The 15,208-nt window shown below is 38.1% G+C and overlaps 1 protein-coding gene across 2 annotated transcripts in view; it reads left to right on the top strand.

The window, feature by feature from the left end:
* The window catches only part of Bmpr2 (bone morphogenetic protein receptor type 2), a 212,612-nt gene that overhangs the window by 184,923 nt on the left and 12,481 nt on the right, over positions 1-15,208 (top strand). For both annotated transcript variants that reach the window (XM_087206265.1, XM_087206264.1), the window contains exon 10: positions 7,117-7,253. In XM_087206265.1, the coding sequence (XP_087062391.1) occupies positions 7,117-7,253 (137 nt within the window). The remainder of the gene's footprint in view (positions 1-7,116; positions 7,254-15,208) is intronic.

Below are 15,208 nucleotides of genomic sequence, written 5' to 3'. Positions count from 1 at the left end.
CAGTTTTGGAAGTATGGCCATTTTCACTATATTAATCCTTCCTACCCAGGAGCAGGGGATGTCTTTCCATTTTCTGATATCATCTTCAGTCTCTCTTTTCAGAGTGCCATAGTTTTCAGAGAAGAGGTCTTTGATTTCTTTCGTTAGGATGATTCCTAGGTATTTCAGTTTTTTGGATGCTATTGTGAAAGGAATTATTTGCCCTATTTCTCTCTCAGTGAGTCTGTCATTGGTGTAGAGGAAAGCTATTGAGTTTTGTGTGTTGACCTTGTAACCAGCTACTTGACTCAATTTGGTTATTAAGTCTAGAAGACTTTTGGTGGAGTTTTTGGGGTCTTCTGTATAGAGTATCATGTCATCTGCAAATAATGACAGTTTGACTTCTTCATTACATATCTTTATTCCTTTTATTTCTTTCTCTTGTCTAATTGCCGTGGCTAATGTTTCCAGAACTATACTGAACAAGAGTGGTGATAGTGGACATCCTTGTCTTATTGCTGATTTTAGTGTGAAGGATTTCAGTTTTTGACCATTTAGTATGATATTGGCTGTTGGTTTTTCATAGATGGCTTCTATCAGTTTGAGGGAGAGACCATCTATTGCAATTTTTTGTAGGGTTTTTATCATAAATGCATGTTGGATTTTGTCAAATGCTTTTTCTGCGTCTATGGAGATAATCATATGGTTTTTGTCCTTGGCTCTATTGATATAGTGTATTACATAAATTGATTTTTGTATATTGAACCATCCCTGCATCCCTGGGATGAATCCCACGTGATCAGGGTGTATGATCTTCTTGAAGATCTTCTGCATTCTATTTGCCAGTATCTTATTAAGGATTTTTCCATCTATGTTCATTAGTGAGATTGGCCTATAGTTCTCTTTTTCAGTTAGGTCTTTCTCTGCTTTGGGGATCAAGGTGATGCTTGCTTCCAGGAATGAATTTGGGAGTATTGCTTCCCTTTCAGTTTCATTGAAGAGTTTAAACAGTAGTGGCAGCAGTTCCTCTCTAAATGTCTTGTAGAATTCAGCAGTGAAGCCATCAGGGCCTGGGCTTTTCTTAGTTGATAAGTTTTTAATTACATTTTCAATTTCATTGGTTGATATTGGTTTGTTCAGAATTTTTAGGTCTTCTTCGTTCAACTTTGGTAATTCATATGTATCTAGGAATCTGTCCATTTCTTCTGTGTTGTCCATCTTATTGGCGTATAGGTTCTGGAAGTAGGTATTGATGATCCTCTGGATTTCTGCTGGGTCTGTTGTAATTTCACCCTTTTCATTCCTAATTGCATGGATTTGGGCCATTTCTTTCCTTTTTCTGACAAGGTTGGCTAAAGGTTTGTCAATTTTGTTGATTCTTTTGAAGAACCAACTCTTGGCTTCATTGATTTTTGGTATCGTTCTCTTAGTCTCCATTGCATTGATTTCTCCTCTGATCTTTATAATTTCCTCCCTTGTATGAGCTTTGGGGTTGTCCTGCTCTTCTTTTTCTAGAAGCTTGAGTTTCAGCATCAGGTTGTTTAATTGGGCTCGTTCTGTTTTCCTAATATGCATATTCACTGCTATGAATTTCCCTCCTAAGACTGCTTTCATTGTGTCCCATAGATTCCAATATGTTGTATTGTCATTGTCATTTAATTGAAGGAACTGTCTGATTTCTTCCTTAATTTCCTCTGTGACACATTGGTTATTCAGAAGTGTATTGTTCACTGTCCATGTGTTTATGAAATTTTTTGAATTTCTTTTGCTATGGATCTCCGATTTCATCACACTATGGTCTGATAATATACAGGGGATAACTTCAGTTCCTTTGCACTTAGTTAAACATGTTCTATGTGTGAGTATGTGGTCTGTTTTGGAGAATGACCCATGTGCAGCTGAGAAGAATGTGTATTCTGATTTTATGGGGTGGAAGACTCTGTAAACATCTGTTAAGTTCATTTGTTCAAGAGTTTGATTGAGTTCTAGTATTTCATTAGTTATTTTTAGTCTAATTGATCTATCTATTTGTGACAGTGGGGTGTCAAGGTCCCCCACTACAATTGTATTAGTGCATATATGACTTTTCATGTCTGTTATTATTTGTTTTATATAGTTGGGTGCACTAGTGTTTGGTGCATAGATATTTATGATTGTCATCTCTTCCTCTTGGATTGTTCCCTTTACAAGAATGTAGTGTCCTTCTTCATCTCTCTTAATCAGTGTTGGTTTGAAATCTACTTGATCTGCCAAGAGGATAGCTACTCCTGCTTTTTTTCAGGTTCCTGTTGCATGCAGTATTGTTTTCCACCCTTTAACTTTCAGTCTGTGAGTTTCCTTTTGAATTAAGTGTGTTTCTTGTATGCAGCATATTGTTGGATTTTGCTTCGTGACCCATTCTGCCAGTCTATTTCTTTTGATTGGTGAATTGAGACCATTAACATTGATGGTTATAACTGAAACGTATTGACTTGTCATTGCCATGACTTTTTCTTTTTGTTGGGTTCTCCCCCTTTACATTTAATTTCTTGTCATGCCAGATGGGTTCATTCTGCTTTGCTTCCTGGGGTTGTGATCCTCAATGTCTGCTCCTAGGATATTGTGTAAAATTCTTTGGAGTGCTGGTTTGGTATTCATGAAGTTCCTAAGGTGCTCTTTGTCATGAAAGTATCTTATTTCTCCATCCATTTTGAAAGATAGTTTTGCAGGGTACATCCATCTGGGTTGGAGGCTGTTTTCTTTTAGGGCTTGGAATACGTCACTCCAGGCTCTTCTTGCCTTGATGGTTTGTGTTGAGAAGTCTGTTGTGATTCTGATGGGCTTTCCTTTGTATGTGATTTGTTTCTTTTCTCTGACTGCTTGGAGAACTTTGTTCTTCTGTTGTGTTTCTGGAATCTTAACAATTATATGCCTATGGTTGATTTTTTTTTTGATGAAGGCTATTTGGAGTCCTATATGCCTCACTTATCTGCATGTCAAGCTCTTTTCCCCTGCTTGGGAAGTTTTCTGCCATTATTTCTGTGAAGAGATTTTTTTATGCCATCTCCACTCTCTCCTGTTTCTTCATTGAGCCCAATCAGTCTTATGTTATTCTTCTTTGCATCATCTAGCAGCTGCTGGATTGATTTCTCATGTTTCCTTATAATTTTGAAGCAATTTTTCTTTTCCTGGTCATTAATTGCAATCTCATCTTCTATATCTGAAATTCTCTCCTCACATTGGCTCATTCTGCTGTGTAGACTTTCAGTGGAGTTTTTCATGTCCTGGAAATCTATTTGCATCTGTTTTATGGATTCCATTTGTTTCTTATGTTGGGATTCCATCATGTTCCTGAGCCCCTGTCTAGATTTATTAATCATGTCTTGCACTAGGGGCACAATTTCTCCTGTTATCTGAGAAATTATTTCTGATTTCATGTTTCCCAGATCCCCTTTTGTTGCCAGTTCAGTGGGTCCAGGTGGTTGAGTATCAGAGTGTTCCATCTCATTTCCCTTTGGGGTTGCTGTAGGTGATCTGGAAGTCTGGTTTTGAGACTTATTTATGTGTTTTCTCATTTTGACTGGGGCAGGGGGCTGTTAGCGCCTGCTTGGATTACCTCCTCTGAGCTGGGTGAGGTGGGACAGGGGCCGTGAGCAGTGGTAGGGATGGTGACCCAAAAGCCCTTTCCTCTGGGCTGGGAGCAACTGGAGGGATGGTGGCCTGGAATCCCCTTCCTCTGGACCAGGAGCAGTGGGATGGCAGCTCAGAAGCCCCTACCTCTGGCCCGGGAGCAGTGGGAGGGATGGTGGCCTGGAAGCCCCTTCCTCTGGGCCAGGAGCAGCAGGACAGAAGGTGACCCAAAAGCCCTTTCCTCTGGGCTGGGAGCAGCAGGAGGTATGGTGACCAGGAAGCCCCTTCCTCTGGACCAGGAGCAGTGGGATGGCAGCTCAGAAGCCCCTACCTCTAGCCCGGGAGCAGTGGGAGGGATGGTGGCCTGGAAGCCCCTTCCCCTGGGCCAGGAGCAGCGGGACAGAAGGTGGCCCAAAAGCCCTTTCCTCTGGGCTGGGAGCAGCAGGAGGTATGGTGACCAGGAAGCCCCTTCCTCTGGACCAGGAGCGGCGGGATGACAGCTCAGAAGCCCCTACCACTGGGCCGGGAACAGTGGGACTCAGTATCTTGGTCTGGTGGTCTGGTGTCCTCTGTGGCTTTGTAGTGTGGAACCAGGTGGCTCCCTGTCTGCAGCGGGGTGATTCGGTGTCTTCCGCGTGACTCAGGACCTCAGTAGGGTGTCCACAGACCTTCCTGTGTGCAGCGGGCTGATTCGGGGCTTTCGGCACCTCAGTAGGCCGTGGGCAGACCTGCCTGTCTGTAGCGGGCTGATTCGGTGTGTTCTGCGTGACCCAGGACCTCGGTAAGGCGTGCGCAGACCTACCTGTCTGCAGCGGGTTGATTCAGCATGTTCTGTGCGACTCAGGACCTCAGTAGGGCATGGGCAGACCTGCCTGTCTGCAGTGGGCTGATTCCTGTTTTTACTTTTTATTTTTGGCAGTACTAGGGAATTGAACCTAGGACCTAGGACCTTTGCACTAAACTACACCCCAACCTCTTTCTTTCTTATTTTGAGACCTGTCTCCCTAAATTGTCCAAGCTAGGCTTGAATTTTATATCTTCTTGCCTCAGCTTCCCTGTACTGGGATTACAGACTTGTGCCACTACACCTGGCCATTGGTTTTCTTTGATGAGTTTCTGTGAGATAGAAAAGACAAATCATATTACAGAGACTATGGGAAGAAAAACTATTAAGAAAGCACAGGGTGAGTTTACAGAGCACATTTGAAAATTTTAATGAAATGGTGTGCAAGTTGAAAAGAGAAGAAGGATCACATAAATGTATTAGTAAACCTAGATAATAGCATAGTAATTATAAAATTCTTGTAAAATATTTTTTAAACTTTTATGATATACCTTAAAATGCAATACATATAATACTTCATTATTAAATGGAAACATATAATAAAGGATGCCTCTTTCTATAAAACATTAGTAAAATAAATGAATTTTATGTCTTATTACAAAAGAAGCGTGAAATGGTACAAAGAAAAAGGAAGGCAGGCAGAAAAGACAAGAAAGAAGGGCCAGGAATTTAGCTCAGTGGTTTTGCCACCTGCTGCACAAAGGCAAGGACCCGAGTTCAATCCCTGGTACCAAAAAAAAAAAAGGACGGAAGGAAGGAAGGAGAAAGAGATGGAGTGTAATTTTTTTTTTTTTTTTTTTTTTTTGCCGGGAATCAAACTTGGAACCGTGGACTTGCAAGGCAGGCAGTAGCACCACTGAGCTAAATCCCCAGCCTTCTTAGAAAAGTTTGGACTGAAGAAAAAAGGAAAGAAAAAATACACCCTATAGTGTAGGGTGGACCATCATAAAGAGGCACAATAGCCAGGATTAATCCTTTAATTTGAGTTTGTCTCTCAAGTTCAATATTGATTGTTACTGATCAAAACTAATATCTTAAGTGTTTAAAGTATGTGAAAATACCACTTATAATTATAGGTAGTATAGGGTTTGTTTTGTTTTGTTTTTTCAGACAAGGTCTCACTATGCAGTTCAGGCTGACCTTGAACTCACTCTGTAGCCCAGGCTGACCTTGAACTCCATATCATCCTCCTGCCGAATGCTGGGATTATAGGCGTGCACCACTCCCACAGTAGTGTAGTATTCAAATAATTTGGACTTTGCTGCACAGACTATAAAAGTTGTTGAGTTAATATTTATAAATCTTTTATTGATAGAAAGCAATGGATTATTTTGAATATTTAAATGAAGCATGAAACTTAAATGGCATGTTTTGTAATGTATCTTCATCTAGGTCATTGGAACTGCGTATTATCTCCATGACCATGAGATAAGGAAAGTGGATGTTGGCATTTTGCCGACTGAAGGACTGAGACACAGAATAGTCAAATGACTTTTCCACAAGAGAAAGGAGGCCAAGATTAGAACCTAAGTGCCCTGCCCTCCATCCTAGTGTTCTTCCTTATAAGTCCTGTCATAATAGGGAGGGGGAGAAGGAAGGAGAGAGCAAGAGTCTAGATCTGTGTTCTTTGCCAGATTTCCACTAGACCATCCTAAGTGTTAGTTCCAAGGGTCTTCTGTATGGCTCAATATATTTTTTAATACATTTAATTATACTACATTTTTAAAAAATCAGAAACCTCTCAAAATAAGCAGCTGGTTATGCTTGTTGATGATGAATATGGTTTTTATAAACTGGCAGGATAGTTAATGATGTTTTAAAATTCTTAATACTGCTTAAGAATTTCTTTTTTTTCTTTTTTTTTTTGGTACCGGGGATCGAATTCGGGTCCTTGCGCTTGTGTAGCAGGCATCAAAACCACTGAGCTAAATCCCCAGCCCAAGAATTTCTTAAAATTAGCATAATGAATTGTCTTATCTTGTGACCGTTATCATAAAAATTACTGTGACATTTAATACAATCTGGTTGTACTATAATAGAGCCAATAACCTAGTAAGACATGATGGCTCTTCAATCCACCCACATATTTTATTCTATAAATAGATTTCTTATACTAAATCTGGGAATTTTTCTTTATCTTTACTACTCTCTATTCTCAGATGGGATCAGAGTTCAGGTGTATTTTTAAAACATTAAGTACATCTTATAGAGATAATCTTTTCCCCCCCTAAATTTAGTAGTACTGGTAGTAGTAGTAGGAAACATTTTTAAATGTCTTTACATTTTTGAATGTGTATAACTCAGTGGAAGAGTATGTGCATAGTATGTGTAAGGCCTTGGGTTTAATTCCCAGCAACAGGAATACATAAAATATCTGTCCATTATTGAAGCTACCATTTGATTTACCAACAAATATTTGAGACAATTCTAAGAAAAGTATTAATAGTACATTAAACCTACAACAGGATCTCTTTAGGACAGTGGTAGAGAACCTGTGGTACACCTGCCACTGCAGGCTGTTTGTATCATTGAATGCTCTAAAAGGTTTGCCATCACTGCTTTAGGATTTCTGAATGTCCCAAAAGTGTTTAATGTGCATAATTTCTTTGCTTACTTCATGTCAGAAATACTTGTTCCATCATTTATCATGGGAAATTCTGCTATTCTTTTCTGCAAATACACAGGTGAATCTGTTCCAGAATACCAGATGGCTTTTCAGACAGAAGTTGGAAACCATCCCACTTTTGAGGATATGCAGGTTCTTGTGTCTAGGGAAAAACAGAGACCCAAGTTCCCAGAAGCCTGGAAAGAAAATAGCCTGGTAAGAAAAAACTACATTATTAAGAAGAGAACTTCTGATTGCATATATTTTAATGTTATTTGAAGCAAAAACAGACTGTTAATAGTGTTAATAGTATTTAGGGTTGCCTAATGCCAAAAATCTAACTTACTTAATTTTGATGATGTTTCATGTTTTCAATCCTACACACACACGCGCATGCACGCACGCACGCACAACACCCCGTACTGGGGATCTAACTCAGGACCTTGTGCTGGAGATGCAGGAATGGCATCAAAGTTTTTAATACAAAATAATTTCCTTTTTAGCTCAGTTTCAGTTTTTTCCAAATATAAAATACTATTTAGGGAAACTAATGATGTGTCTGAAGTTCTCCAGATTGGGTAACAGCTGGAATAATTGACATGTCAGAATTTTAAACATTATTGAAATTTGATCTTGAAATATTCTTTTTAATAATACCAAAAATGTTAACTAATGCAGGCTTACAGATTCAGTGGCTAATAAAAATTTAGGTTAGATCTAAAAGAAACCTGAGTACATCTTATAAATTCTGCTTACTAAAAATGTAGTTCACAGCCAGGCATGATACATGTGTATAACCCCAGCTACTCAAGAGACTAAGGCAGGGAGATCTCAAGTTTTCACTCAGCCTGCTCAACTTAGTGACTTAGTAAGATCCTGTCTCAAAATGTTAAAAAAGGACTGAGGAGAGCCCGGAATTTAGCTCAGTGGTTCCACCACCTGCCTCGCAAGCGCAAGGTCTTAAGTTCAATCCTCGGTACCAAAAAAAATAAAAATAAAAAAAGGACTGAGGAGGTACCTCAATTTGAAGGCCCCAGCTGGATTCAGTCCTTAGAATGAAAAGATTCATGGCATTTGAGGAAAATGTTACACCACTAAAAACAACTTACAAACATTTATATACTCACATATATTCACAAGATTGTTTTATATGAATAGGATCTTCTAATTATCCACTGTCACTTCTGAAATTTATTTTTTTAACTAATAGATAATTTTTTTTTTTTGGTACCAGAGATCCAACTCGGGTCCTTGCCCTTGCAAAGCAGGCAGCAGAACCACTGAGCTAAATTCCTGGCCCCATAGATAATTTTTAATGTTAATACTTATACATGGATCTCATTCCTTCCTTTTGGTCCATATTCTATTGTATAATATATATAAATAATTATTGTACTACAGGGAAGGGGTAATGGGACGTTGCCAGAGACCCCTGCAGTGGTCCTGGTCTCCTGCAAGCCAGAACAACATCCAAGAGATAGGAAAGTGAGAATTAAAAGAAGCACACAGAGACTTGAGAGAAACTGAGTCTTGGGCTGATCTAAGCTACTCTGGGTAGCAAAGGCAAAGGACTCCCAGGACATCCAGTGTTTATTCATTGCAAGTGTGGGAAGAGGGGAAACTGAGCAGGCCTTGGGACACCTGCTGATAACAAGTATCAAGCAGGCAGGACTAGAATGAGGGCACAAAGGATATCTTTGCTGAAGAAAACAAATGGTTAATTCAGAATGGGAGAATTTAGTTGGAGTCAGTTGACCTTGACTGGGAGTGAACTCAGCCAAGCTCTGCTACTTCCAGTGTAACACAGCCAAATTATGGAGGAGCAAGAAGCTTGTGCCACTACAGCCTGTTAATACTGGGCAGAAGTGTCTGCTACATGGTATACTTTATTGATGAGAATACCCTGCATTTCTCTTTTAAAAGAATCAAAGTTATGCTTATACATGGTAAACAAAATTCAATAGGAGATCATAGAAAAGGAAATGGAAAAAACTGCCTTCCCCTATAACTCCTTTTGCAACCTTCTGAGGTTTCTTCCCCCTCTTGTAAAGATTTCTGTTTTAACCTCAAATAGTACACCTATTCTTGTCTCTTATTCTCGTTTACTCTCTTAGTTTTATACTCTTTCACCTATTATTAGATGATTTATATTTGTACTCAAATTTTTTAGGAGAGGGAGTGTCTCTGTAGTTTAGGCTGGCCTTGAACTCACAGCAATCCTCTTGCCTCCGCCTCCCAAGTGTTAGGATTATGGGCGTGTGCCACCACACCCAGCCTGTAATCTAAAATTTTAAATGATCTTCTTGTGGCTGTGCTGGAGGTGGCATCAATGCCTCATGCATGCTAGATGATTTGTAGAAAAATCCAAAAGAAGCAAGAAAAAACTCCTGGAAGTAATGAATATAGCAAGTATGAGGGTATGAGGTTACTATACAAAGTCAACCATTTTCCTATAAACCAACAATGAACAAGTGTAATTGGATATTTAAAAACTCAGTATCATTTATATTAGCACCCCATAAAATAAAATATTTACATATATATCTAGTAAAATATATATAAGGACAACTATATCTATCTATGGAAAACTATGAAACTAATGAAGGAAATCAAGCATGAACTAAATAAATGGAGAAATAGTCCATATTCATGGATAGGAAAACTATTGTTAAAATGTTACTTCTTCCCATATTGGTCTATGAGTTAAATGCAATCTCAATCAAAATCTCAGCAAGTTATTTTATGGATACCAACAAACTGATTCTAAAGTTTATATGAAAAGTCAAAGACCCAGAACAGCCAACACAGTATTCAAGGATAAGAACAAAGTTGAAGGATTTACTGTGTCAAGACTTGCTATGAAGCTTCAGTAATAGAGACAGTTTGGTATTGAGTAAAAAACAGACAAATAGACCAGTGGAACCGAATTGAGAGCCCAGAATCAGATGGACATAATGTAGTTAACTGATCTTTGAGCCAAGTCAAAGGAGAAAAGATTCCAAAAATGATGTAGGAATAACTGGACATCCCTGTGCAAATATATAACTTCAAACACAGACCTTACACTCCTCAAAAAAATTAACTCAAGGGCCGGGGATTTAGACCTTAATGGATTTTTCACCAGAGAAGATATATAGATGGCAAATAAGGATATGAAAAGACATTCTACATCGTACATCATGAAGAAATTTCAAATTAAATCAACACTGAGATACTGCTACACATCTACTAGAATGGTCACAATCTAGAAAATGGACAGGACCAAAGCCTGATATGAGGATGCAGAGTGACAAGAACTCTTATTTATTGCTGGTGGAAATTCAAAGTTGTACAGTCCACTGGAAGGTGGTTTGGCCTTATAAAACAAAACACTCAATATACCATCCAACATAGGCTACCTGGTATTTACCCAAAGAAGATGAATATGTTCATATAAAAAATCTGCATGCACATGTTTGTAGCAGACTTATTCATAATTGCCAAAACTTGGAAGCAAAGATGTACTTCAGTGGGTAAATGGATAAACTCATGGTACATACATCAAAGGAATATCATTCAGCACTAAAAAGAAACTAGCTACCAAGCCATGAAAGGACAAAGAAAAATTGATAGACATATTACTAGGTGAAAAAGCCAATCTGAAGATACTATATGATTCCAACTAAATGATAACACAGATCCATGAGTTTGGGGAGGTCTCTCATGGCACAGATGAATAAGCCATCCCTTCAATTAGAGATGAAGCAGCTGAGTAATAGAGGAGAATAAGTGAATTAGTCAAGAATGTATAGCTCGTCAATACTGGCACCAGTCTCTTGGCTCCCAGTCCAACAAATTTCTGAAATGTTCTGCTGTTCAAAAGGAATCTTCATTTAGTTACTTTTTGGCATCTTAATTTTCATATCTTGTGTATTAGTCAATGCTGATAAAAATCCCTTTCTCATCACACTAAAATAAATAAAAATTCAAGTGAAATAAAAATGATTTTGCAGAATTGTGATTATGTTAGCATTTACTGTACAAAAAAATTATGATTGGATTTATAGGAAATAAATTCAATCCTATCCCTACCCCTTTGGGAAGAATGTTTCAAACATCATCTACTCCTAGCCCTTTAGGGAGAGTGTTTCAAAAATCACATACCTGTAATCCTCAGGAAGTCAAGGCAAAAAGATCTCAAGTTCAAGGCCAGCCTTAGCAACTTAGGCAGATTCTGCTCAAAAATAAAAGGCTGCGGATGTAGCTCAGTAGTGGAGCACTTGCCTAGTGTGCATGAGGTCCTGGTTTTAATCGTCAGCACACACACACCCACAAAAAAAAACACCATTCAATGGATTCTCTTTGATCTCTTGTCATCTTTATTCTTTCTAAATTCTACTCAGAAGCAATATTTTTAAAAATCTCATGTCATTCTCTTTCTTGTAAATTGTTTTTTCTTTGACGAAGTTCTTCTTCAAGTAATGTGTCAGTATATGTGTTAGTTGGGAAATGCTATGAATCTTTGGATGTTCAAAAATGTATCCACCTTGCCTTTACACATGAGTAATAAATTGTTTTGTTGAGATGTTGCTAGGTTTTTTTCCTCCCCCACCCAGTACCAGGGATCGAACTCAGGACGTTGTGCTTGCCAGGCAGGCCTGGCGCTGCTGAGCTACATCCCCAGCAGAGCATTGGTTTCAGAATCACAGTCTTTACAGCTTTGAAACCACTACTCCATTGTCTTCTAGTCTCCAGTCTTACTAATGAGAATTGTCATGTGAGCCAGTCTTATTCCATTATTTTTGTCTGTTTTTGTGATCTTATTTGCTGTTGTCTGTACAGATTTAGATTGTACCTTGTTGTCTTCATTGGGCATCTTTGTTAGGTTACCTTCAAGTTTGGCCTCTTTTTCAAATGAGATTGAAATCTTTAAGTATGTGGCTGTTAAGAGCCTGTTGTTAAGTACATATGCTCAAAATTTCCTCCAAGCTGTAGTCCCTGCTACAAGAACTGGGACAGATCTTTAAGAGGTCCCTGAGAGCATCAGTACTTTACCAGGATTCATCAGCAATGCCAGCCTTCATAGTAGAATGTCCCTAAAAAAAAAATCTTTGTGAAATTTTATTCTAGTGAAATGCAACTTCATCTTACTTAAATTGCTTTATTCCACAGAGCAAATAAGATCTGTTCTCTTAAAGTATCTCTTGGGAGTCCTACCATTATGGGATATGCATCACATGGATATTTATCTAAAAACTCTTTACTTCCAATTTTGACTAGATTGCTAAGGTATTTTTAATACTTTGTTCACTTCCAGCATATCTATTTAGATATTATGTGCTACAGTCAATAAACTGCCTCTCTGCAGTGACAATCTAGTACTAGAGTTAGGTACAGAGTATGTAGTATAAAAAGAGAGAAATGCAGCTTTGTCTAAGGAAGGCTTTTTTTTTTTGGTACCGGGGATCGAACTCGGGTCCTTGAACTTGTGAGGCAGGTGGCAGAACCACTGAGCTAAATCCCCAGTCCAGGAAAGCATTTTTTGCTTTCATAGTTCCTTTGCAATTAAAAAACACAGTTTTACTAAAACAAAATTCAGAAACTTAGGAATATTAAAGAATGTGGAAAGAAGTTATAATTTTATAAACTTCCAGAGACCCAAACATGGATTAGTAGATAAAAGCGAAAAAGTAGTCTTTTGATAAAAATGAGAATATAGAAAATAGTCTAAGGGAAATATATGAAAGTGTCAACCACAGTTGTCTCAGAATACTGGGTTTGTGAATGACTTATTCCTTTTGTTTTTTTCTATTAAGTTTATTGGTACATTTTAGGTATACAATACAGTTACAGTCATCATTGGGATCTTGTACCTTTACATGATGTATCTTGGTTCTTATTTTTTCCCCATTCCCCTGCCCTCCCTTTACTCCCTCCACCCTTCCCTATTTACAAAGACTTTGTATCCATTTTTTCCTTTTCTCATATTTTTCTTTTCCCCTACTCCTCCCATTTCCCCTACTCCTTTAGACATTTTCTTCCTGTTTCACATTATCAGTTATACATTTTGATCCTTATTTGCACTTCTAGTTTTTCACACCAGAGAAACTATTCAGTATTTACACATGTGTGTCCTATTTATTTCACTTAAGAGTGTGTCCTCAATGTGCATCCATTTAGCTATAAATGTCTCTAGTTACTCTTTCTTTATGGCTGAGTAGTACTCCCATTTTATAAAAAACCCCACATCTTCTTTATCCAGTCTCCAGTTGATGGGCACTTGGGCTGTTTCCAAGTTTTAGCTATTACAAACTGCCACTATAAACACGGGTGCACATATATCACTGTGGTATAATTCTTTACGGTAGATAACCATCAGAGGAATAGTTGGGTCAAATGGGACCTCTAATCCTAGTTTTTTGAGGTATCTACATAATGATTGCCACGGTGGTTGAACCAGTCTGCACTCCTACCAACAATGGAGAAGGGTTCCTTTCTCCTCACACCCCACTAGCATTTGTTATTGGTTGATTTCTTGATAGCAGCCATTCTTTCTGGGGTGAGGTGGAATCTCAATGTTGTTTTCTTCTGCATCTCTCAAGTGACCAGTGATGTTGAACATTTTTTCATATGCTTATTTGTTATTTGTACTTCTTTGTCTGAGAAATGTCTGTTCATTTCAGATGCCCATTTTTGAACTGGGTCTTTATATTTGGGGCGTCTGATTTTTTTTTTTTTTTTTTTTTAGTTCTTTATATATTCTAGATAGTAGACCTTTGTGTGAGGAACAGCTGGTAAAAATTTTTTCCCACATTGTAGGTTGTCTCTTAGCTCTGTTAGTGGCTTCTCTTGCAGTGCAGAAGCTTTTTAATAAGATGAGATCCCAATTCTTGATTCTTTGTGCTAGTTCCCATGCTATTGAGGATTTGTTCATAAAGTCTTTTCCAGTGTCTTCAAGAGTTCTACCTATCTTCCAGCAAGTTTAGTGTTTCTGTTTTAATACTTAGGTCTTTAATCCACTTAGATTTTAGTTCAGTGCATGTGAAAGATAGGGGTCTAGTTTTAGTCTTTGGCAGGTTGAAATCCAGTTTTGCCAACACCATTTATTAAAGAGGCTATCTTTCCTCCAGTGAGAATGGTTGGCTCCTTTTTCAAAGATGAGGTAGCTGAGCATGTCTGGAGTTGTTTCTGCATCTTCTAATGTATTCCGCTGTTCCTTGGGTCTGTTTCTTTGCCAGTACCATGCTGTTTATATCACAGTGGCTTTGTAGTATAGTTTCAAGTCAGGAATTGTGATACCCTTTGCCATGTCTCTGTTGCCTAGAATTGCTTTTGCTATTCTAAGTCTCTTCTGGTTCCAAAAGAATTTTTGGATTGTTTTCTCTAGTTCTGTGAAATATACTGTTGGGGTTTCAATCGAGATTGCATTGAATCTGTATAGCAGTTTTGGAAGTATGGCCATTTTCACTATATTGGTTCTTCCTACCCAGGAGCAAGGGACATCTTTCCATTTTCTTATATCCTCTTTGATCTCTTTTTTCAGAGTGCTGTAGTTCTCAATGTAGAAGTCTTTTGCTTCCTTCATTAGATTGATTCCTAGATATTTCATTTTTTTGGATGCTATTATAAAAGGAATTGTTTTCCTAATTTCTCTCTCAGTCTGTTATTTGTGTACAAGAAGGCTATTGATTTTTGAGTGTTGACCTTGTATTCAGCTACTCTACTGAATCTGTCATTTAGATCTAGAATATTTTTTACAGAGTTTTTTGGGTCCTCTATGTAGAGTATCATGTCGTCAGAAATAATGACAGTTTAACTTCTTCCTTTCCTATCTTTATTCCTTTTATTTCTTTCTCTTGTCTAATTGCTGTGGCTAATGTTTCCAGAACTATATTGAACAGGAGTGATGATAATGGACATCCTTGTCTTGCTCTTGATTTTAGTGTGAAAGCTTTCAGTTTTTGACCATGTAGTATGATGTTGCCTGTTGGTTTTTCATAGATAGCCTTTATCAGATTGAGATAAAGACCATCTATTCCAATTTTCTGTAGGGTTTTATCATGAATGGGTGTTGGATTTTGTGGAATGCTTTTTCTGTGTCTTTTGAGATGATCCTATGGTTTTTGTCCTCAGTCTGTTAATATACTGCATTATATTTTTTGATTTACCTATGTTGAACCATCCTTGCATCC

This window comes from Heterocephalus glaber, unplaced genomic scaffold, assembly GCF_053883595.1.
Source record: "Heterocephalus glaber isolate CG9 unplaced genomic scaffold, H.glaber_assembly_v1.0 deba00000621, whole genome shotgun sequence".
Lineage (NCBI taxonomy): Eukaryota > Metazoa > Chordata > Mammalia > Rodentia > Bathyergidae > Heterocephalus > Heterocephalus glaber.
This window is presented reverse-complemented; position numbering and strand designations above follow the sequence as displayed.